Raw genomic sequence first — 26,368 nt, forward strand, 5'->3', positions numbered from 1 at the left:
ATTGCAGACAGTACCATCTCTGTCAATTGTTCTATGGTTTTTATGGTTACGATAAAATTCCAATTGTTTCACAGATATTTTTCTGCCTTGGCCTAGTTTAACACTCTTACCGCATACAGTGCATTTAAGTCTCATTTTAAGCCTTGTGGTAGGAAAAACGCTTCTTGTTTACTCTTTCTCGGTGTCTTCTTTCCTTTTTCTTTAAATACCCGTGCAAAAGTGAATCGAGTGCGGTACTATTGTTTGTACACGTCTTTGTTTATTTTTTCTATACATTTTTATACATCTATACATATATATCTATACATTCTATACATAAACCAAAAATATCTTTGCATTATAGTATTGTTTGATGTCAGCTGAAATTAAATTTAATTTATTTTTTCTGGTTTACGGTGGTTTAATGTTTGTTTTTGTTATTTGCCAATGCCCACATCACATATTCCCATATGGTCAATACAAAAACTGATTATTTTATCGGATTTTTATCGACACTAATATAACATTTTTTACCAAGTTTTTTTTTTATTTGTATGCACGAACTGTAAAATAATGGAAACATTTGAAAAAAATCAATAAAAATTCATTTTTTAAAATGCGTTATATTGTATGCGATATTCCATTATAAGTGCGCTATTCTCCTTTGAGCTTATATGGCCTAATAGTTTTTGAGAAGAAGATTTTATAGATTTTCTCTAAATATTCCTATGTAAAACTTGATCCCCCTGTTGTGGCCCCACCCTACCCCCGGGGACCATGATTTGAACAAATTTGAATCTACACAACCTGAGGATGCTTCCATTTTAATTTGAGCTTTTCTGGCCAATGGTTTTTGAGAAGAAGATTTTTAAAGATTTTATCTATATATTCCTATGTAAAACTTGATCCCCCTATTGTGGCCCCACCCTACCCATGGGGACCATGATTTGAACAAACTTGAATCTACACTACCTGAGGATGCCTCCACACAAGTTTCAGCTTTTCTGGCCAAATAGTTTTTGAGCAGAAGATTTTTGAAAAATACCAACAAATTTTCAATAATTCTCAATCATCTCCCCTTTAAAGAGGGCGTGGCCCTTCATTTGAACAAACTTGAATCCCCTTCACCCAGTGATGCTTTGTGCCAAATTTGGTTGAAATCTGCCCAGTGGTTCTGGAGAAGAAGAAGAAAATGTGAAAAGTTTACAACGACAATGCCGCCGACAACGCCAAGGCCGACGACAGACAACGGACAAATTTTGATCAGAAAAGCTCACTTGAGCGAGCTTTCAGCTCAGGTGAGCTAAAAATGGATAGAACTTTATAAAACGGGTTAATCAAGAACGCGGGTTGACTTATTAACACCATGGCGAAAAGTGTAGAACGTCAGCTCATCATGTATCGTTGGCAGATATCGTGGATCGGCGATCTATGGTTAATTTAAAAATATTAAAAAATAATATGGATTAATTTGGGGTGATTTTTATTTTTAATGCAAAGGACTTTCCAAACAGGGTGCCTAGGAACGCAGGTTGATTAATTAATGTCATGGCGGAAAATGCAGGGCGACTAACGTCATGGTGGAAAATGTAGGGCAAGTTTACTAGATATGCATTCATTAGCGGTTTTTTTTTATAAATTAATTTCAAATTGTTAACAATTATCAGATTGTGTTCTACAGTGTACATCTGAAATTATAACTGAAAGGAGGAAGTTGCAGGTTGCACTACAATATCAAACTTTACTAAAAATTCCTACATAAATTGCACAACTTTACATACAGATTAAAAATTCAAAACAAACTTCTGGGGCCCGTTTCTCAAAAAGATGTAAATTTGGGCCTAAGTTAGTCCGACTAACAAAGTTACGCCAATATTTAGTCAGGTTTAAGTTGCGTTTCTGAAAGAGGCGTACGTAAGTTAGGGTTTAAATGTCGAAGAACTTAGGCATCTCCGCTGAGTACTAACATGCGCATATCCTATTTTGTTTTGCTTTGAGGCTATGATTATATGTGGTGGATCAATTTTCCAATTCATAGTACTTGTACTCGAATGTACACAATTCATGTTATACTATACCACTGAATGTGCATAGTTCAAGTTGTTCATAACAGCATATATATATTAATGATAGTAGAACAAATGTCTATACACTTCTTCACATAATGAAATTTTAGAGAAATACAGTTGATATGAAAGAGACAGACATAAGAGTTTGCATAAACCAAATATGTGACAATTGAATGCATTGCAGACGATATTGAGGCACAATTGTACATATTGATTTAACGAAACGACATATAGAAATTAAGTCCAATATTCATGTAAAATTCAAATATTTATAGAATGCATGGGCAGGGTACAGTTACTGCAGATATGCCCGCATACGTCTGCAGAATGATAATTATGCTTCATATAGATACATAGAAACTTTCAGATGCTGGAATATTATAAAGCTTGATTCTTTTTTATCAATTCACTAAATTATTTATAGAAAATAATATGACCATGAGTTAAGCAGCAACCAACTGAAATCGAAAATATCTACTGTGTAAATAACATGAACATGGACCTTGTCCATGTCTACAGAAGGAAGAAAAGTTCCATCATCTGTTCCAATATTGAAAGAATGTAAACAATGACACAGAAACGATCTTGCTTTTCTGCGATTCAAATGATAATAGTTTTGGAAGATATTGTCACAAATTAACAACACAGGAATTATCTACATTTGAGGCCGGGGTCTCCCCAACTCCCTTTCCTGTTTTTGGTTTAATCAATTGATTGTTTTGTATTGGGTTTTTCGGGAGGGGGGGGGGGGGGGGGTTGTTGAAAGTATTAAATATCATCTACATGGAATTATTCGCCCCGTTTAATTTTCAATAATAAGTAACTTAAGTAACAATCCATGACAGAGCGAAACTGTTTGCAAGTGTAGAAGGGCAGAAATTACACGGGACAAAAATAACCCTGTATACAGTATCTTGATTAATATATATATATATATATATATATATATATATATATATATATATATATATATATATATACACACACACAAAAGCAGTCATCTAAGAACCCCCTACCTATTTGAAGAATTTTTTTAAATAACAGCTAGGTTTCTAAAAGTTTAATGGAAAAGGCATGTAAAAAAAAAATCCCCTAACACCCCCCCCCCCCCCCCCCCCCCCCCCCCGGTCCATATTTGATATTCTGCAATTTTGCAGTTTTAACAAGTACATTTGAGTCTTACTTGGTTTTTCTATCTGCTTTGGGTTATTGGGACGGGGATGTATACAATAGCACATTTTCGAGTTGTTGCCGGAACGCGGTTTTATTCCAAGTTTTATGCACCGGGATCACGTGATATTAAGTTTTGGTTAGCCCTCCTCACTTCCGGCGTCTCTAGTTACAGCAGCGAAATCATCGGAAGTGGAGACAAAAACATGATATTATTGTGCGGCGGAGGGGTGTAGTGCCGATACAAAGAAGATAGGGAGATACGGGTATATGGAAAACATCACTTTTCATCCATTTCCAACTCAGAAAAAAGACCCCAAGGGACGCAAGGTTTCAATTTACTATCAAATGTGATATAATAATTATGATATTAATTAAATCAAAATTGTATTATCTTCATTGAATTGTTACATGTCATGTATTTTCTTTTGAGGTAGTGTAAAGACCTATGTTAATGCTGTTTTAAATTTAGTTTTGCACTGCACAAAATTATTGACAAATGTTCATTATAATGTTTCATTCCTTTTTTAGGCAAGTTCAAGTGAAACATATACCTCATTCAGCGGAATGGATATTGACTTCCAGACTCCACCTGTAGTCAATGAAGAAGTAGTTATAGCTGCCTCCGACTCTGTGTCAGAAATTGCAGGTTATTACACATGAGTTCTTGAACTTCTCTTCTGCTAACTATTTTAATGTAGAGTTGTCTGTAATATTATGAGTTTTAAAACAAAATATTACTTAAAAAAATAAGCTTGCATGTTTATTCTAATAGATTTTTTTACCAATCGAGCAAGTGTTAATTGTTTATACATGTCACAGTTTATATAAAGGCAAGGCTCAACTGTGACTCAAACCCAGGGCCTCTGGCCTACCATGCCAGTGCTCTAACCACTTAGCTATGTATAGAGACCCCATATATTGTTGACTGACAATAACACACTAGTTAAATATAACTCGTTGACAAAGAGCAAATAGTTTTCTAATGTTTCTATATAATTTCTTTTTAGGAATGCAACATTCTGGTATGCCTGATCATGATTATTTAGCAACTTCTGCACAAATTACAAGGGAAACAGCTGACATTGGAGTTCAGACAGATCTTGGCATGGGGGAAATGACAGAGCTCCTAGGACTGAAGACCAAGTCCCAGAACCCTGATGCTGTTATGATGGAGTTATTTGTCCAGAAAGTGACTTCCAGTGACAGGAATGTCAAACAATATACTGGTGTGCCATCAAAATCAATTCTAGATGGTTTGTTTTGTAAGTATTTAATACCACTTTACTTTGTCAGAAGATATTCATTTTATTTTGAAACTTATTTAAGGTATTGAATTCAACTCCAAAGTGCAATAACAATGAATTAATACTTTGAAGGACAATTTGATGATATTCAAAATACATCTTTTCTGATCTGTATGTTATTGAGAGAATTGCATGCTCACACTGATGTAGAATATTAATAAAGCTAATACATGTATTCATATTGATTTTATGAGTAATTATTGATTTCATGTTGTTAACTTGGAATTACTGTTAAATTGTATTGATTTGAACAAGTCAATATAACTATAAGCATGTTTCATTCTTTACACCATGCTTATTTAACTTAGGTGTCTTGGATGAAGCCTCACCTAACCTTAAGTACTGGAGTGGCCAGGGTAGTGCTGAGGAGCCTTATTATCAGCAAAATACTCAACTAAAGAAGAGCGGACCTGCAAGAAAGCTTTCCAAGTTTGAAGAGTTTATCTTAACACTGGTTCGTCTCCGCCTAGCCATTTTTGCTTTCACTTTAGCTGATATTTTTGGAGTATCCAATGCACGGGTATCCCAGATATTTACAACTTGGATGAATCTGATGTACCATGTTTTTACACCTTTGTTGATCTGGCCTTCTACACCAATTATTAAGAAATTTTTACCAAAGTCATTTAAGTGCACATATCCTAACACTGTTTGCATCATTGACTGTACTGAGTTTTTTATACAGAAACCCAGATCCCCAACTGCACAGTCCAGAACTTTTAGTAGTTATAAGCATCACAATACATACAAAGCTCTTATTGGAATAATGCCATCAGGTGCCATTATTTTTGTGTCAAATTTATGGGGAGGAAATACTTCTGATAGATATATTACGAAGTTCAGTGGGTTTCCTGACTTTGTTAAACCAGGTCATGAAATTATGGCTGATCGGGGTTTTTTGATACGAGATTTATTACTAGAGAAGAGAGCTAAACTCATTATACCTCCATTTACTAAAAAATGTAACTGGGGAAAGGGTAGGAGATTATTGTAGAGTGATATAATCAAGACCAGAAGCATAGCACGCTTAAGAATTCATGTTGAGCGTGCCATTGAAAGGTTGAAAATTTTTCACATTTTAAGCAAGACTATGCCATTGACTTTGAAATCATTGTCTAACCAAATGTTGAAAGTGTGTGCTTTTCTGTGCAATTTACAAATGCCACTAGTTAAGAAATGAATAATGAATAGAACTCATTGTAGAATTTTTTCAATTTGTGTTTATTAGAGCATTTACAATGTACTTCTCAGAAAACTTCTTTGAGGCTTTAACTATTTTTTCATACAGTTGGTTATCAAAATATATTCTGTCAACAGCAATGCCCTTTTTTGTATACAAAATAAAATGGCACCATGGTTTTTTACAAACCCCCATTTGACCCTGTATCTGAGTGTACCAGGAGGAACTCTCCTTTAATCTAACTGAATTGTTGTGATCTAAGTATACATGATAGTGATGGTCAGTGCATGCCTCTTGTGGAGTTTTATTTTTAAAAAGGTAAGAACATTTCATTTCAAGTAAACCCTCCCCACAACATTTGCAACTTATAAGACCATCTGGAGAAGCCCCCAAGAATGGGTGCACCTCGTCAACATGTAAACTGCTAAGGTCCATTTTAGGTTTTTGATGATTTTTTTTATAATCAACAAAATATAGTTGACATGCAACATTTTCATTTTGTTTTCCAAAATTAACTGATGGTGTATTGATAATGGCAGAAGTGCCCATAACTCTTTTTGAGATGTAATTTTCAGTACTCTCTGTATATCTAAAACTCAAGATAGAAGAAAAATTTGATGCAGTAATTCTTCCTCTACGGTGGGTTTTCATTCTGATCCTTAGTATTTTCTTCAATTTTTTGTATAACATCTTTACTAAATGTGTCTTTCAAAGCATCAAAAATATTTGAAGGGTTTGATTTAGCCACATCTAAAACTGTTGGAAGATTTAATAAATCGTTTTCATCATCGGTTTCATCACCTTCATCATATAATGTTTGAAGGACTAATGCCCTTGTTCCTTTGCAAATAACTTTAAGCTTGTTTTTTATTTCAATCGAAGAAGGAATGTTCATGGTTGATTTGTAGTTTGTATGGGTGGGGGTAACTTTTTTAGGTACACTTGTGTCTGTTCTTACATCAATGTCATCCACTTCCATAGCGAATGATTCATTCCTGGGTTTGTCCCATACACATTCTATATCGGTTCCGACTTCAGTTCCTCCATCTTTGTGACGGTTGCAAAAATCATTAACAGCAAAAAGAAGTGCCACACAATGTTTACAGGTGCCAATTGTCACTACAACAGAATTTTCCATGAAAATTTCATGTATAATATAATATGTTTGTACATTTAATTTTTTTTAAAAGTTACTGTATTTGTTATATTTATATGTTTAACAATATATAATGGTATATTGTGATGAGAAAATATAATATGTATTTATGAAACCTGAATGTTTTTCATACAGTATTACATATAAGTGGTTATTAAACTTGAAATGCAAAGTATTAGTGTAATAAAAATTGAGTTATTTCTTCTTTGATTTCATTTTCATCTAACTTTTTCAACATTCATTTCGGGAGTTTTACTTGATACGCATGACCAGTTGGAATTTTCTTTAAAACAACACTTTGCTTCCTGAACATGGTGGTGATAATGATGATGAAAAATGATGATGATAATGATCAAACATGGTCACAAATCAGAGTACAAAAAGTGCTTGCTTTAAAATATCAAGACACATTATGCACTGTGATCAACAACCACAAAACTATAAGGAACTAAATATACAGCTGATGAAAAAATGAGCATGACCATAGAAGAAAATATTTGTAAACATAAAGAGATTGCTAAAGATTTAAATATTATTCATGTGAATAATAAATAATATATATCATAACTGACAATTTATTTTCATTAGCTATTAATACAAGTATGCTTGGCATATTATGATATAAATACAATATTTAAACATAAAACTTACGCAACACAGGTACAACCTCCAGACACAATTTGTCCTGACTGATGTGCTTACCCAGGTTTTGTAGGGATCAGAAGTCTGTTTTGTCTCGGGAATGCAGTCAGATTTTATGTACATATAATTATTTTGAAATGTTTCAGATATTTGTACGTGCTCAATTTGGTTTGAACTGATCAAACGAAATCCATTGTCATTTTTGTACGATTGCAAACGATGACTGTCCCACTTACAGTAAGTCATGAAAAAACCCAAAATATCGCAAGTTTGAATATCTGGCAAAGAAGTGAGACGCTTGTACCAGGTAATGTCGTCAGTGGGGGATGGAATGATGACATTTACCCCGTTTTCTTCCACAGTTCTCCTTTTAATGTCCATTACTTTGTAGTCACCTTCGTCGTCAGTAGGAATGACCTCTAGCGTCAGTTCCACCGCAAGCTCACACAACTTTACCAAACCAAATTTCCGACTGAAAGAACATGATATACACCTCTCTCTAAAAGAAAACACTTAAGGTCTGCCACTTTCCATGAAAAGAAATCTATCATCTCCGTCATTTTCAAAATTACCGCTATGATTACCTTTTAAACCGGAAGTACACAGGGCTTACCAAATCACAGGGCGCATGTAAAATTCGAGGAAAATCGGTGTTCCGGCAACAACCCGAAATTGTGCTATTGTTAATATAATAAATATGACAAATGCAAGGTAGTTAAATTTGTAAATGATGCACACTGTTGTAAAACTGCTAAAACAACTTCTTTTGTATTGCAAGTTGACAACTTTGAAATAAAAAAAATCTATTGATTTACATACATCTTAAATATGATTAATATAAACTGTTATGAATTCAAGTAATCAAGTAAATAACACAGGATGAATCTCTGCCATTCAGCCAACTGGAATGTGACTGAAAGATAACTGAAAGGTGGCTGAATGGCATAGCTATGCCATTCAGTCACCTTTCCAGACCATTCAGTTAACATTCAGTTGACTGAATGGCAGAGATTCATCCTGTGTAAACTTGTGTGGAAGCATCCTCAGGTAGTGTAATATATAGAGTAAATATTTAAAAATCTTTTTCTCAGAAACTAATCAGCCAGGAATGCTGAAACTTGTGTGGAAGTATCCTCAGGTAGTGTAGATTCAAAGTTGTGAAAATCATGATCCCTGGGTGTAGGGTGGGGCCACATGGGGGGGGGGGGGTGTTAAAGTTTTACATAGGAGTATATAGAGTAAATCTTTTAAAATCTTCTCAGAAACTGATCAGTCAGATGATTCTTTGTAATTGTTAAGACTTTGGCTCCAGGACAATTCTTCGGCCTCACGAGAAGGTTCAGAGTTTGATGTAGCTTTATATCCAATATATAAACAATTATTAAGGATCTTTTTTAGAACTGCAATACTCATAATGTGATATGACTATAAAATCAGCCTGTTAGAAAAGGGACTAATGATTATAAACATCAGAATTTCAGGGGAAAAATGGATTTTATTTATACAGGATCTACATGTATTATTGTACATTTTCCAGATAGTTTGTATCATGACTCCATTAAGCTGATTTTATCATACCTATTGTTCCTCAGGTGAGCGATGTGTAACAATGTCAGCAATGTATAAAAATGATTGCATATAAGTAAAAGCATTTATGATAACAATTTAGTTTTTGTGAATAATTAAAATGTTTTCCTTTGTATCCCCAATGTGGCCCCACTCTACTCCTTAAGATTATGTTTTGAACAAATTTGAATCTGCAATATCTGAAGTTGCTTTTAAAAAGCTAAGCAAATATTTTTTAAAAAAGAGGTGAAGATATTTTTCTTCATATTCCTGTGTAAAAATTTGTCTCCCCCAACTTGTGACCCCATCCTACCTTGTAGGAATCATGATTTGAATAAACTTGAAATCTCACTACATGAGGATGTTTCCACACAAGTTTCAGCTTTCCTGGCTTATTAGTTTCTGAGAAGAAGATTTTTAAAGATTTACTCTATATATTCCTATGTAAAACTTTGACCCCCCCCCCCTCATTGTTGCCCACCCTGCCCCCAGGGTTCATGATTTTCACAACTTTGAATCTACACTACCTGAGGATGTTTCAAACAAGTTTCAGCTTTCTTTTCTTCCCAAATGGTTTTTGAGAAGAAGATTTTTAAAGTTTTGCTATATCTCCTATGTAAAAATTTGACTCCCCATTGTGGCCCACCCTACCCTCGGAGTTCATGATTTTCACAACTTTGAATCTACACTACCTGAGGATGCTTCCAAACAAGTTTCAGCTTTCCTGCCCAAATTTTTAAAGATTTTTACTCTATATATTCCTATGTAAAAAGTGGAACCCCCCCCCCAATGTGGCCCCACCCTACTCTTGAGTGTCATTATTTTCACAACTTTGAATCTACAGTTCATTAGGATGCTTCTACAAAAGTTTCAGCTTTCTTGGCTTCATGGTTCTTGAGAAGAAGATTTTTGAAAATTTCTTGAAAATTTTCAATAATTTTTTATTATCTCCCTTTGCAAAAGGGCATGGTCCTTAATTTTCATAACTTTGAATTCCCTTAGCCTAAGGATGTTTTTTGCCAAGTTTGGTAGAAGATGTTGAAAAAGTGAAAAGTTTACAGACAGACAGACGGACAGACAGACTGATGGCAGAAAAAATGTGATCAGAGTAGCTCACTTGAGCTTTCAGCTCAGGTGAGGTAAAAATATGGTTCAACATATTAAATGTTATATCATATTTCTGTGTAAAGTGTAAATTCTTGCGCTTGCGCGGGATATCATCTAGTCTCGATCATCAAATATCAATTTTAATTTTATACCTGCACAATTAAATATTTTCGTTTTATGTTTTTATCAAACTGCATGAACAATAAACTTACATATCATGATGCATTCATAGATTTGTTTTAAAGGGGCAACGAAATATTTCACAAATGAAAGTAATTATCGTTAGAGTACTTTTGTATATTCTGGAGTGGTTAATCAAATTTTCCACAGTATATGACATTCAATATTTTTGCAAGATTAGGAAATGTCCTTACTTTTTAAGGTTTCAAAGATAAACTTCTTTATGTTAGGTTTAAATTAGAATTAGTGAATTTTCTTAATAAATTATTGCTAAAATAAAACTTTGCTTGCTTAATTAATAAGATTTACATCTATATTGTGACATACCCCCCCCCCCCCCCCCCCATTGTAAAGAATATGACCTATATTTGAAAACACAACAGGTATGTGGGATAAATCTTCAGGAAATGCATTAAAGGATTCTTCTGGAAAACCAAAGTAATAAAACAGTCTGCTAAACATACTTTGTAACACAGTTACTAGTGTTATTATGTGGGGTGCTGCTATTATGACAATGACTGAAATGTTGCAGAATTCATTTGTCCCAAGAGGGCCAATTTTTCCTAGCCATTGCTTAGATAAGCATTTGTAGGGGAAAATGGTAATCTGTAAAATGACGAGTGGCTTTTGAATTACACTGTTTCAAAAGAGCTTTGTAGTGTTGTGATTACGTATATTGGTTACGTAATGTACTAACGTAAATAAACCCGCAGCCCAGATGGTGGTACCTGATGCATTGTCCAGAAATTCTAATTTTCCGTCAGTGATGGAAGGAAGTCCGGACGAGGACGACCCGTTTTTCCCGTATGTATCGGAACCACAAACATCAATTACTTTACCAAACGGACAGTGCCTCAAGTCTTTATTAAGCTAGCTAGTCCTCGTCTTCTTCATTTCTTTCATCCTCCGGTATATCTTTACCTCACTATCTTTGTTCTGCAGATTACCTTCATTTGTTCATTCTTCACAGAACAGGATGGAATTTTTTGAGATTTTAGATTTCTGTAGCAAGTATTACATACCCATTCTGTATTTTCCACACTTTTGATTCCAAGTAAGCATGCAGTTTTGCAATAAATCTGATGAACCAATGAGGGAAGTGGCCTTATGAACATTTTCCCTAAACCATGTTTGTGTACAGCAACTGCATATATAACAGGGTCCATGACAAACTTTCTTTTGAAAGTTTTGAACAACTTTGTCTATTCTTACATCAGTAACATCCTTCAAAGTGAAATCATTTTCTGTTTTTTCTGTATTCAATGATGATTCGCTATTTACAATATCAAAAGCATGTTCACATCTTTTGCCACTTACTGAGTGAGTAGTGTTCAGGTCATCATCTACATCTGTATCTAAATCTAAGGAAATTTTCTTCCGCTTTTTGGAAACTCCTATTTTGACTCGACAAATCTCATACTGAACTTCTTGTAAAGTTGATGTTGGAGACAATGAAATACATACAGAAATGAACACAGATCTTGGAATGATGCTAAAGTACTTAAAACACCTGATCCATTTGGATCACACAAACCATTCAAACCCCGACTATGAGAGTCAAATACTCCATATGTGCCATTTCTTTAATTAAAAGTGATTGCAATTGCAGATGAATGGAAAATTAAATAAGGATGGCAAACTGCTTGGAACAAGAAGATGACAACACTGAATTCAAACTTGTTTCTAGTTTCTTCCCAACACCATCAACACTTCCATTGACTGACATGTTTCCATAAAATGTCGATAAAGTTTCAATTGATCGAGAAACTAACGCATTTGAAATTGACAAACTTTGGTAAATCTGAAAACTGTAAAAGTTCTTGATTTGGTCGAAGAAAACCATATTGACACATCTTTTTATACAAAATATCACCTTTCACTAATGTAAAATTCAAATTGTTTCTGTCAATATCTTCAAAGCTTTTCAAACAACTATGTATTATGAAGACAACACAGTTTGTCATACACTGTTTACCCCTGGATTCATTAGAGAGATAAACATCCCCTTGACTAAAATTAGCTTGAACTACTCTTTTCTGAGAATCATTTGTAGCCATTTTCTTTCAATAGTTTAACTGTGAACTATCGAATGGTTACGATTAAATAATTATCCTAATCAATAAATAAATTGACACAAAATAAGCTAGAATTAGTCCTGATCTGTAGAGCATACTTGCAACTGTATCGGATTCATTTGGCATGACTACGAAGGGAACTTGAACATCAGGCAGGCAAATATTTTATGTCGATTATTAAATTACGCTTCATATAATATCTCGCAGTTTTTTTAAAAAAAATAATCGATTAAGATATTGTCATTCCTAAAAAAATTAAAATAATTTAGCCAAATGATGAAACAAATGGACACATAAAACTCTACATTACAAGTATCAATTTCTAATTTATAAAAAAAAAACTAGCTAATACACCATCTACAAAAATCTTATATTCTTTGAATTTGTAATCAAAATTCAAAACTAATGGACCTTTTTAGAATTATCTAAACCAGGTTGCAAGAAAAGTTCTACAGTTTCAATATTAATTTTACAAAATCAAAGTTCACACTTCTCATAAAGACAACATTGTTGTAAAGCATAATTGATCTACATTTTGAGTCTTTGTCAAAATTCAAGTTGTATGTTTCTCATAATTCACAATTTTTTTACTGACTCATTGTTCATAAATGTGTGTCTCAGAATTCTTAGTCGTGTCAAAATTCTAATTGAAGGTTCATAATTCTCATGTTAATCTCATAATTCTCATAAAATCTCTCATCAAGGGTATCATCAAATCTCTCATAAAGTCATCAATCTCAAATGTGTGTCAAAATTCTCAGTCGTGTCAAATTTCTCATTGGAGTTTCAGAATTCTCTCATGTATCTCAAGTCTCTCATTGTTCTCAAATATATATCATTATAAACAATCGTATTTATTATAAATTAATAAATATTGGCGTAAATAAAATTCTCATTCAAATACTCTCATATTATTTTAGTGTCTAACGTTAAATGATAACAAATAGATGCTGCTTCGACGTACTACTTTTGAAAATGGTAAATTTAAAAGCAATTAATAATTGCACTGTATGTAATTTTATATTCAGATATATGATTGTATTTACCTTTTCTCAGTCTGATGATTCTTTCTCCGCCTACTTTAATTGTCTTCTTCTTGTTTAAACAGCTCTCAGGTTCGCCCACTTTTAAGGTAGACTGGTTCGCTGTCACTGATTACGAGCGCGCCTCGTATAATCAACTTGAAATTCCTAGCGTCAGCGTTTGGAATCAAGGGCAGGCTATCCAGTCTAACGTTTAAGATTTTTCTCGCCTTCTCAAGTAAATAATGTATTATTCCGTGGGTTTGACCTCATCATTTATAAATCAAATATATCATGCAGTAATTAAGTGGTAAATGGTTAATTTCTGGCATTTCATTATTAAAAGTGTAAAAGAAATAAAGTTAAACAACAATATGAAAACTCTAAACACCTTCTTTTTAGAACTATATTTCACCGCGGAGATATTTTATGAGACCTTGTACACTAATCATAGAACCCCACTTTGTTTACATCATGATAGAGGTCGCTGTCGAGGTTGCGTTTGATTTCAAGGTAGATCCACGAATTTTAAATCTTAAGTTGCTAATGTGTCCGCTAAGTGAGAAAATGACGAAGAATTGAAAATTATTTCATGTGCAGTATCAAACATCTCAAACGTTTTTTAAATTAAAACTTTATATCATTGGGCACAATCTATCGAAACAATTCTAACTTTAACTTAAATAGAAACTTAAACGGCACCCAATCTCTTCAGTTCACAAAAACTTGATTGTAGCAAATATATTTACTATGTCTGGAGATTTGTAGTATTGAACGCAACCACGATTGAAAATACCGATAGATGTCGTTGATTGAAAGATCATGAGATCTGAGAAACCCTATAAATATAAGTGCTTGCGCATGCGCTTATAATTAGCGCTTAAAAATTGAACGGAAGACCTACTCGTTACTCGTAACAAGATTGTATCTAGTTTTTTTTACCAATTATTTGACCCCAAGGATTACCAGAGAATTTTTTAAGCTTTTTTAGGTCACCTGAGTCACTCAGGTGACCTATTGCAATTGGTCTTCGTCCGTCGTCGTGCGTTAACAATTTTGAATTTTTAACTTCTTCTTGAAAACTACCAGGCCAATCGTTACCAATTTTGGTGTGAAGCATCTCTATGGTAAGAAGAATATAAATTGTGAAATTCATGGCTCTAACATCCCTGGGGTGCCACAGGCGGGGCCAAATATGCAAAAAAAAAGCCAAATTTTCAAAAATCTTCTCTACACCTACGCATGTGAGGAATAAACTGGTTGTATGGTTATGATGTCCATGAAGTCCTCTACCAAAATTGTGAAATTTATGGCCCCTGGGTCAGGGATTCAGAATCTAGGGTGGGGCCAATTCGGCCATATAGTAAAAATGTATTAAATCTTAGAAAATCTTCTTCTTTACTACCATATATATTATTTAAAAACTAAATGCATGATTATGATGTCCATGAAAAAATACTGAAATGTTGCTGAAATTTTTGCTGATTTTTTGTTCAGCACTTTCTGAAATCTGTCTGGAATGTTCCAATTTCAGTCAGATTTCAGATATAGAATTCAGAAAAATTTCAGATAATATTCAGAACAAAATCAGCAAGAAATTCATATATGTTTCTGCAAAAAATTTACATGAGGGCAATTCTTATAAGGAAGCACTTATGTAATCAACCAATTAAGGTGGAATAACACATCCTCACAAAATGGCTGACCGCTGATCGAAACGACATTTCGTTTTATTAAAAGGATTTTATGGACTGATGTATGTAACTTACTCCATAGCAGAGTGGATAAAGTGTCGGATTTGTGATCTGTACATCCGGAGTTCGAATCCCGGAGGAGCTCTTGTTGTTACTTACTGGAATAATTATTTTTATAGATATTCATTTTTTTATCCCCAAACTGCAAATTTTTTGCTTATTTGACATTTGTACAGTCGGGCAGTTTATTTATCATTATATCTTTAATTATCAAAAAAATTCCTGTTAATTTGAGTGACTTTTTCCGGGTGTGTTATTCCACCTTAACATCAAATGTTTCCCCCAGAAATTTACTGCAGCTGTCCAGGTAAGATCCACGTACGCCGAATTACATGCTTGATTGATCGCTGGTGTGTTTTCAGAATATACAAATTGCAACTAATGACCATAGTAAAGTACAGAAATGAGTATTTTACAGGAGACCCTAGTATAAACATAAAAAGAAATATGTTAAATTAAGTTAAAAAAAAAAAAAGAAAGAACATCAGTAAAAGTTAATTACAGGTCTTAGTGCTTGATTTCAGTTTTATTAATAAGTAAATATATTTGCCGAGGTTACACATATCTAATAAACAATTGAGACTGAAAAACAATGCAATATATGTATAACAGGTCCTAGTTTTTAGCTTGAGATATTAAGAATTTCAAGAGATCAGAGTTTTAGAAATCAAAAATATGTTTCCTTAATTTTAAAGAGAATAAATCTGGACCATGGTTTCACTGTTGCAAGGTCAACATTTTTCTTTGAGAGATCGAAGTTCATTAGGCCATAGAGTGTCACCTATATATTTACCAAAATAAATGGTCCCTTCCAATAAAGTGTTTACTTGTTTTGAAACAAAAAAACAACTTTTATTTAAACGTTTTGATCGAATTAAAATGATATTTTCAATGGAGGAATCGTTGAGCCATAGTTTTGTTGCACTTGCTACCTTATATGTTTTGAGTATGCATGAAAGTATTTCACGAAATTTTACATACTTTCAGGCGAAAAAAATGTGGAAATGTTAGAAGTCCATCAATCATATCCTGCTGGAAGAAAATCTAAAAGAGTAACAGCTGTTCAACTGCCAGTGATGCATAGAAAAACAAAGGGGCTTGAAGAAATTGAACCAAAGAGTAAAAAGGATTTAACCAAAAAGTACAAGGTACAATACAAAAGTTTAATAATTTTTGGGGTTTTTTTGTGAAGTTGAACATAACCAGTTAATGAACTAGATACGATCTCGTTACGAGTAACGAGGAGGTCTTCCGTTCAATTTTTAAACGATACCATTAAAATATCAATGAAATTTCAGAATTTCCACTCAACCCCTCCCATTCAGATAATGTAAACGATTGTTATTATCCTTTCAAATGCTTCACAAAGTGTTTTGCTTTTTCACATACAGCACATTAAAGATTTAAGGTTTTAGTCCCCTAAAAAAATCTTAATTACGTCATCAATGGGTGTGGCTTTGAGTTTTACAAACTGATATTGTTACGATCAACAACTTTGCTTCTAAAATGCATAAAAAAATCTTTATTGTTTTTAAGTTATTTGTAATAGAGTTTTCGAGTGCCTTGGCCCCTAATTTAAGGGGCCAGTCCCTTTTTTTGAATTCTTTGAAAATGTTTTAAGAATACTAACATTTTTTGTTCTTACACCCATCTTAAATTGTTGTTCATTTTTGAGATACAAATGATTGAATATTTTAGGGGCCAGCCCTTTAGATTCCTAATGGGGACAGCAATTCGTTTTTTGATAGATGGAATCGATTTAAATCATTAATTCAAACATTTTCTCTTCTATGATGTCTAACAAAATATGTCTACTTCTCTAGTTATATTGCGTCAAAGGTTAAGTACTTTGGCCCCTAAAAATCCCTAATTACATAATAAATGGGCGTGGCAATGATTTTTTCTAATAGATATTGGTACGATCAACAACTTTGCTTCTATAATGCATTACAAAATTTTTATCGTTTTTAAGTTATTTGTAATAGAGTTTTCGAGTGCCTTGGCCCCTAGTTTAAGGGGTCAGCCCCTTTTTCTTGATTTCTTTGAAAAGGTCTTAAGAATACAAACATTTTTTGTTCTTACACCCATCTTAAATTGTTGATCATTTTTGAGATACATGTGATTGAATATTTTAGGGGCCAGCCCTCTAGATCCTTAATAGGGACAGAAATTCGAGTTTTGATAAGTGGAATCAATTTAAATCATTAATTCAAACATTTTCTCTTCTGACAAAGTATGTCTACTTCTCTAGTTATATTGCGTCAAAGTTTAAGTACTTTGGCCCCTAAAAATCCCTAATTTCGTAAGAAATGGGCGTGGCAATGATTTTTTCTAATAGATATTCGTACTCAATTTTCGTGGCCAGGCGAGCTCCAAGAAATGGCGCCACTGGCGCTAAACAAAATAATAGTGCACAACTTCAGACTATAGACTACCTATCCTGAAAATTTCATAGTCATATCTCTGATAGTTTCTGAGATCAGCTCTGCACAAAATAGGTCGTAAAAAACTACAAAATGGCCGATAAATCGGTACCGGAAGTGACGACAACAAAAATTTCAAAAACATATAAAATTTAGATTATGACTCATCATCTGTGGAAAAATGTTTAAAATCGGCCGAACAGTTTTCGAGAAATCGCGTGCACAAAATTTGGAAAAAAAATTAATAATAATAACTAGACACAATCTCGTTGCGAGCAACGAGGAGGTCTTCTGTCCGATTTTTAGAAGAGGAAATGACCTTGCCTTTTATCTTCATCAACGAAACATATCAGGAAATGCAGATGTGATCTAAAAAGCGATGGATGAAGATTATACACCCCGTTGCATCCCTAATTTGAAAGACCAGACCCATTTTCTTTCATATTAAATAAGAGGTCTTTTGACCTAATAACAGGTCTAATGACATGTAATAAAAAGAAACCGAAGAAAAAAAAAAGGGTCTTCCTTTGTAAACGGAAGACCCTAATAACAATAAAAATAGAAGGGTCTTCCGCTGAAGATGGAAGACCCTAATGATAAAAAACTGTTTTCTAAATCTTAATTGAAGAGTGTTTTTCAACTTGTACTTAGAGTCTAACAACCCTTTTATGTTGAATATTTTAGTTAGAAAATTAAATAAAAAGGAGAGAAAGAAATAGAGAGAAAGAACAAATATTGACTCCGGCGAGATTAGAACACATGTCTCAAAACATGGCTGACGCGAAATAATTCCCGAATTTGTCTTTGAATTTGGGGCGTTTCCGCCCGGGATAGGAGCTGAGTTTTTGTATGAGATGAAAAACAACGTGTAAGATGTCTGACTATTCAGGTTTGGTAACAGTGCCAGGTCATTTGAAATATTGATGCGTGTTTGTGTCTGGAGGGAGGTGAAAAGACCCGAGGTTGATTTTCGTCTTAAATAAATCGAAAATAGAATTTTGAGGTGTGGATCTCGGATTTGGTTAACAACAATAAGGGGAAGTCCTAAAACAATGACTCATGCATTTTACCCGTGTATTTCAGTGTTGAAAATATTTTTTCGTGTCGTTAACTATTATGTTTGACTTTTATTTCAGCAATATTGATAAAACCTTTATAAATGTAGAAATAACGAAATCACTAACACGTAAATTTATTCGGTAAAAATTTTATAACAGTAATTTCCACAGTTCTAACATTCATTAGCAGTTTACACGCTACCGTAGATACAGACTAAACGGAAAACAAGAAATATACATGCAACAGAAATATTACGCGGCTGCTTACATCCCTTGTACTGTGTAAATTTCAAGTCCCCGTACAGGCTATACTCGCCGTTTGATCTCAGGAATTTCTTCTTAATTGTTCAATCCGCTGCATATTTGCCAGACAATAAGAATTGGGTCCGAGGTACATTTACACAAAATTTCATTAGGATTGAGTAAGGGGCTCGGGAGTTAGAATTTTTTTCTACAGTACATGTCAAGCACGCCAATCGAAACTCAAATGCCCAAAAAATTCATAAATCTCTTTAAAATGAACGAATAGGTCTGGTCATTAGTACAGTAATGTAGACTTGAACTAGGTTGATAATAAAGGTTCAAGATGAAAGATCCAGTAAAATCAGGCGAGAAAAACTAAATGAACTAAAATAAATTTAAAATAAACTAAAATTAAACTAAATTTAATTTCCACGTATAGGCAATAAGCGCCGTTTAATCTCAGGAATTTCGTCTTAATTGTTCAATCCGATGCAAATGTCACAGACAATAAGAATGGGGTCCGAGGTTCATTTTCACAAATTTTCATTAGGATTGATTGAAGGGCTTGGGAGTTAGAATTTTTTATAGTACATGTCAAACACGACAATTGAAACTCGAATGCCAAAATTAATTATATTAAACGTAGAATATTAAATTCTAAATATCACATATTATACAATTTCCAAATAAAATACATATGTTAGAACAATGTACGTATAAGCGTTGTTTGAAAGATGTAACTATTGGTGTTTTTTTTTTACATCTATTTATGTTAAACCTTGTCGCAGTCACCTGTTCGTTTGTATAGTTACGTGTATAAACTTCGGAGGTTTTTCTTAATCCCGACAGGCAACAGATTTGTATCAGTATATGGACATGCACAAAAAAAGGAAAAGGTACACCATCTTTAATAAAAATGACTTTTTAGCGTTGACTTCCAATCAGTAAGAAGACAATCATTAAACAATGAATTTCAAATTATTTGAATCCATAGACATTATCCCGTAACTTGATATAAAATATGTATAATTTTTGGATGCCAATGTACATTTAGCTTCTATCCAATTTACTCCATGTTACCTGTACTAGTTCTTATTCAAATGCTAAGACATTGGTACTTGAGAGAGAGAGAGAGAGAGAGAGAGAGAGAGAGAGATTTTATAGTGTTTTATAGTGTTCAGGAAATCAATATGTGAGTAACATATGTCAATAAACGCATGTATACATGCATGCCTGTATCTATATAATTATGTGAATGAATACTAATCAGTCCTCCTTTTAAAGCCATGTCAATATCGTTGGTGCATTGCTAAATGTTGTGTGCATACAATCATGGAGATGGCGGCATTTCTTTGATGCCGGCAAACCGACCCAGTGAACTCTAATGCGGTCGTACTGCAGGGGCGCTTCGGCGGCATGTCTTTGATGCCGGCGATGCGACGAGTGTCTGAATTAAGCAAACTGCTGACAGAAACGAGATCTATATTTGTACTAAAAAAGCTGTTATTATTTTTATTTATGATAAAAATAAAACGGAAAACAATAAAAACCACCATTTTAAAGATAAAATCGTTAAAAAAAAACAAAATTAGGGAAGAAAATATAATCGGCACTCGGGGACGGAACCTGGGTCGACTGGGCACAAGTCCAACACTCTAACGACTGAGCTACGCGGACTCTGAAGGTTAAGGTGGAATAACACATCATCACAAAATGGCTGACTAATGATCGAAACGACATTTCATTTTATCAAAAGGATTTTTATGGACTAAAACATGTAACTTACTCCATAGCCGAGTGGATAAATTGTCGGACTTGTGATCCGTTTATCTCGAGTTCAAATCCTGCAAGGGCTTTTGTTGTTACTTACTGGAATAATTATTTTAGATATTGATTTTTATCCCCAAACTGCAAATTTTTCGCTTATTTGACATTTGTACAGTTTTTTTATCATTATATCTTTCATTATCAAAAAATTTCCTGTTAATTTAAGTGACTTTTTCCAGGTGTGTTATTCCACCTTAAGTTTCAATTCAGTTGGGAAGGAGGGAAGTTAGTGTGGGTGAAATAGTTACAGGTAGCAAGGGACAGTTTCGGATAAAGTACCCATCAATATTTTTGTAAAATTGAGAGTTGCTGTACTTGAAGGCTTATGAGTGTTGCTAAAATTCATGAAATGATTTTTAATGATTATCATTCTCTTGTTGAAATTGATATGCAATATATAGGCCCCATATGTTAGGAACATGAGAATCAGAAGTAAAATGCAAAACCTGCGACTATGACTGTTATGTTGACTTTACACAGCGAAATTGCAAGTTACAGACGGGAGGTAAAATAACATGAAAAGTAGGTGGATGGGACAATTTGTAAACTATACACCGGTAAGTTTCTGTCATGTGATAGTGCAACATTCATGCGGTACAGAAGGTCAACCCTCGACAGGGAATTGGCTGGGGAGGTCTAAAAAGCTGAAAAATCATGAAAAATTAGCAAAATATGAAAGGGTCAAAATCTCATAAAGACCAGTATGTAGAGAATTTTACAGGTTTTGATTAGTAATTTTCTTCAAAAATTGGTGATTGGCCTTATAAAGAGTGAATTAAAGGTATTTGTGCTGAATGGGAACTGAGGAAATCCTAGTTACAGTTACTTATAGTTACTGAAGACATGCATCCCTTGGCTACAATAAATTGTATGAATCTGTCCTGTGCCACCTTCAAGACTACATGGTATTTTCAGATTTCTCCTTTAAGTGTAATTTTGAGTGGATGTTGTACCATAAGTTTTTTGTGAAAATGGATGATTTTCTTTGGCTATTAGATGTCAATTACATGATTTATTAGAAAAAATATTCAAGGGGAGTAACTCCCTCTTAGATGTGAAGAATGACCACCACTAGAGTTAATATGCTTAGAGAGTAGGTATTTCCTATCCTGATGACAATTAATTATTGAGATAAGAATAAATACTTTAAAACAGTTTTTATCAATTAAATCATTAAATTTATGAATTTGCAGCCATTTTGCTGTCTGATTTTATGAAATAACATTAAGCCACCTGACTTATATCACCCAATTTTTTAAAACAGCATATTTTTATTTCAAATGAACTTTACATGTAGACAAATGCAGTTATCAAAGTATACAATATGTCAAAAAACTCAAGTTTGAATGGTCCTTCCTATCCAAAAATGATAATTTAGATGTATTTACAGAATTGAAAAAGCCACCCCTTATTATACCCCCGCAAACGAAGTTTAGGGGGGTATATTGGTTTCACCCTGTCCGTCTGTCTGTAGACGCAACTTTGTCCCCCCTACAGAATTTTTTATTACTGCATGGAACAGTTTGAAAATTTGTACATATGTTGAACACCATCTGAAGTGCACCTGCAATTTTTTTTAAGATCAGACAAGATTTAATGATTTTATGACAGTTTTCATTTTCCTTATTCTATATATTGTACACTAATGTTGAAGAGTAAGGGAGGTAATACTTACAGATTTTATTGATTAATTAATAGTATTAAAACATATTTATATAAATACATCCAGATTGAGGTTTTTGTATTTATTTCTTAATTAATAAAAAAAATTATTTTTTTATAAGTATTCTATCAACTGACAATGCAAAGTTTTTGTTTGTCAATGATAAATTCTTAAGAGCTAATAAGAACATCAAAGACAAGTGTGGCTGAATTCATTTGTCCCAAGGGAGCCATTATCTGAGCCATGTTTCAGATGGAGCAATTGTGTTTAGAGGAAATTGATAATCTGCAAAATGGGTAATGGTTTTGGGGCTATTTTAAAACTGTTTTATGTAAACCAAAAGTTCTATCATTATAAGGAAATAAATAATATCATTATTAATAAAGAAGTTAAACTATTTTTAGAGGTTGTTTAAATTTATTTGTCAATTAATTGATGAAGTGAGCCTATTGGGCATTAATTTAAATGGAATTCAGAATTACTGATATGATTGTAGTGTTTTGGCAATTTTAAAATTGTTTGTAATATTAAATTTTCTTTTTTACATACTTTTACATAGTATGGTTATTATGGTAATGTTTTGCATTTGGGAGTTTATTATATTTACCAAGCTCATCAAAGAAAATCATAGTCCTATGGGATCAATTTTCTGATATGGATTTCCATTGTGCCATAGGAGAAAGTGAGGAAAATTTGAAACAACTAATTGCATCTGTCAAGACTCTTATTAGAAAGATATTGAAAGTTTTATCAACAGAAGAGCATTCAGCTTGGCTACCGGTATTTCCATTTACTGCAAAGGGAGGGGTTATTGTCATTTTGTTGGTTTCTCTTTAAATCAATTAAATTAAAAAAATATATATCATCAGATACATACATTTGTAAATGTATTACTGTTATAGATATGTATTTACATATTCTGACAATTTTGATTTAAATTTTTCTTTGTTAACTATTTTTTTTTTTTTTTTTTTACAATTCTAGAATTTTTTTTTGTATGTGTTCCAAACCTTTATTATTCAATTCAATTATTTGTTCCATTTGAAATTAGCCTTGCGGGGGTATTAGTCCCATTAGGACAGTTCTAGTTTCCCATTGACTCCATTACCATTACATGTAGGATATGTAAATGTACATTTGACCTTCAAATAACATCTGCTATGATAATTACTCTTGAAATTAACAAGAAACAACATATTTTTACCCTTTTATGTATTTATGCATGAAAAACGTAGAAAAACATGTAAAATTCGAACATTTTTCATGGAATTCTCATTCGTTCCCAGGTACCCAGGTGTGTTTCAATTTCATTTTAATTAAAAGCACACATCACACTTGTAGGTCTTACTAATTTAGCGAAGTTAAAAGGAGACTATAGAAACCAAAATATATATGATATCCACTAAATATGATTATAGGCTTACTTTTTCATGAAAACAAGAAATCACATGTAGGGCGACATGTCTTTTTGTAAATAAAAATGCTACAAATCATCCATTTACCAAAAAAGATCAATTTTTTAAAATATCAATGATGGTTGTTTTCAAATATGTGCAAGAAATGACTCAAGGTTCATAATATTAGGTTAAAGTTTTCAAACTAATGCTTCTTGTGAAATTCAAAAGACAAGGGGAGGGTATACATGTAAAGGTATTTCTAAGTGATGTGATGCTTTTATCATGATAATATCAAGTAGATGAACAGACCCTGAAACGTACTACGTCTACACCACACGCTCGCTGCTTGCTCGCTACACGCTCGCTAAACGGTTCACACGAAACGCTGAACGGTTTACACGAAACACTGCACGCTTTGCCCGAAACGCTAAACGATTTACACGAAACGCTGAACGGTTTACAAGAAACGATTCTCGCACGAAACGATTTGCTCGCTTTTCACACGCTTTGGACACGCTTTTATCCTGATCGATTATGGTCCTTTCGGATTTTTACCCTGACTCTGTTAGTAAGAATTGATTTGCCCGAAACGATTCACTCGAAACGCTAAATGGTTTACACGAAACGCTAAACGGTTTACACGAAACGTTTCTCGCACAAAAGTCGCACGCTTTTTTGGTGTAGTAGTACGTTTCAGGGTCTGTATGTAGTATTGAATAAGGTTTCTATTTAAGGAAGTTGAACAACAATTGACCTCTAAAAGATTAGGTAAAGATGCTTTATTGATGGAGAGCCCTATGAATCTGTGTTAAATAGAGGAAAGTGGAAATGGTGGATTCACTTAAATGGCCATATTTGTTTTAAACCTCAATGGAATTGGCAAAATGTGGTGTACTTTTTCTCAGAATAGCATAAGCTTTTTAATTTTAAGACAAGATGACTTTTTAGAGAATGTAGCTTAAGTGTATGTTAAAGGTAGCAAGGGACTGTGCAGTGTCGGATAAAGTACCCGTCAATATATTTGTAAAATTGAGAGTTGCTGTACTTGAAGGCTTATATTAAGTGTTGCTAAAATTCATGAAATGATTTTTAATGATTATCATTAGTTAGAGGGGTACGTGTCTCTTGTTGAAATTTATATGCAATATATAGGCCCCATATGTTAGGAACATGAGAATCAGAAGTAAAATGCAAAACCTGCGACTATGACTTTACACAGTGAAATTGCAAGTTACAGACGGGAGGTAAAATAACATTAAAAGTTAAGGTGGATGGGACATTGTAAACTATACACCGGTAAGTTTCTGACATGTGATAGTGCAACATTCACGTGGTACGGAAGATCAACCCTCTGCAGGGAATTAGCTGGGGGAGGTCTAAAAAGCTGAAAAATCATGAAAAATTAGCAAAATATGAAAGGGTCAAAATCTCATAAAAACCTGTATGTAGAGAAGGCTTTGACTAGTAATTTTCTTCAGAAATTGGTGATTGGCCTTATAAAGAGTGAATTAAAGGTATTTGTGCTGAATGGGAACTGAGGAAATTCTAGTTACAGAGTTCCGAAGACATGCATCCCTTGGCTACAATAAATTGTATCAAAAAAACTGTTCCGTGGCACCTTCAATGTAACACAGACAGGCATTTTACTCCTATAATGTCCTTGCTGGATTATACAAAACATGCTGGTATGTAAGATGTTCAGATTATTCGTTGAATACCAATTTTCCTGGATTTCGTTATTTAGTTTATCCACAGAATTAAATGTTCATTGAAATGCAATTTTTATTGACACTTTGCATTGATGGGTCAATGGCCACGAATTTACATATCCTTGAAACTGTGATTTTCACTTTGTCCACAAAAATTGATGCCCTTAAATATTACTGAAACCACAGTATTCTAGTAAATTTGAATGTACATGACATTGTATTGATATAATAAATTATGCATAATAAATAGCACTTTCCAGGCGTAATTAAACCTTTTGCAAGGCGTCATTTCATTTTCCAGTTGAAGTTTTTACAGGCATCATTCTATTTTTGCAGGTGTAGCTCATTTACATTTTTCGCCTCATATTCCTGCCTTATCCCGTCAGGTTACCGCTTGGTTTACGCCTGGAGCTTCTACATCTACATCATCATATCTGTAAGGAAATATAAACTTAAGACCGGAATCATTCTCTATTCTACGCTTCTATTCCCCCATTATTCCAGGTGGAACATTTCGTACAGGTGTTTCAAAATTATCTCACTTAATTGGGGCCAGGAAAATTTGAGCTTGCCAAATGACGCCTGGAAATTTGAAATGGCGCCAGGAATCCGCCTCTTCTACTTAGGCATAACTTTTACAAATTTTGTCTCCATATTCCCCCAATGTTCCAGGCGGATTCCACCTCGAAAATTCTGACAGGATTTGTTAACTAATTTAAGGTAATGAAAAAAGTTATTTCTCTGTAGCTTACATTATCAACAACAGAGGTTCCAGTAGGGTATTTTTAAATAAACTATTTTCATGAGCTGATTAAGCATGCAAGGATTCACCATCATAAGA

At 33.6% G+C, this 26,368-nt stretch overlaps 2 protein-coding genes across 4 annotated transcripts in view; both read left to right on the forward strand.

Annotated features, from left to right (window-relative positions):
* LOC105333013 (uncharacterized) overlaps positions 1-26,368 on the forward strand; it is a 211,163-nt gene that overhangs the window by 51,465 nt on the left and 133,330 nt on the right. For all 3 annotated transcript variants that reach the window (XR_010711048.1, XM_034445895.2, XM_034445896.2), the window contains exon 5: positions 16,195-16,355. Coding sequence is in view for 2 of the 3 variants with exons in the window: in XM_034445895.2 (XP_034301786.1) it covers positions 16,195-16,355 (161 nt within the window). In the remaining variant the exon portion in view is untranslated. The remainder of the gene's footprint in view (positions 1-16,194; positions 16,356-26,368) is intronic.
* Positions 3,182-8,200, forward strand: LOC109617078 (uncharacterized). The gene is made up of 3 exons (XM_020067400.3): positions 3,182-3,867; positions 4,229-4,483; positions 4,834-8,200. The coding sequence occupies exons 1-3, from the start codon at positions 3,786-3,788 to the stop codon at positions 5,517-5,519; spliced, it is 1,023 nt and encodes a 340-aa protein (XP_019922959.1). The 5' UTR covers positions 3,182-3,785; the 3' UTR covers positions 5,520-8,200.

This window comes from Magallana gigas, chromosome 2, assembly GCF_963853765.1.
Source record: "Magallana gigas chromosome 2, xbMagGiga1.1, whole genome shotgun sequence".
NCBI lineage: Eukaryota > Metazoa > Mollusca > Bivalvia > Ostreida > Ostreidae > Magallana > Magallana gigas.

Bases quoted from the DNA above. Each gene is read 5' to 3' on its own strand.
- LOC109617078 (XM_020067400.3), top strand. From the start codon at position 3,786: ATGGATATTGACTTCCAGACTCCACCTGTAGTCAATGAAGAAGTAGTT. The intron at 3,868-4,228 runs GTTATTACACAT...ATTTCTTTTTAG, and splicing joins CTCTGTGTCAGAAATTGCAG to GAATGCAACATTCTGGTATG. The intron at 4,484-4,833 runs GTAAGTATTTAA...TATTTAACTTAG, and splicing joins AATTCTAGATGGTTTGTTTT to GTGTCTTGGATGAAGCCTCA.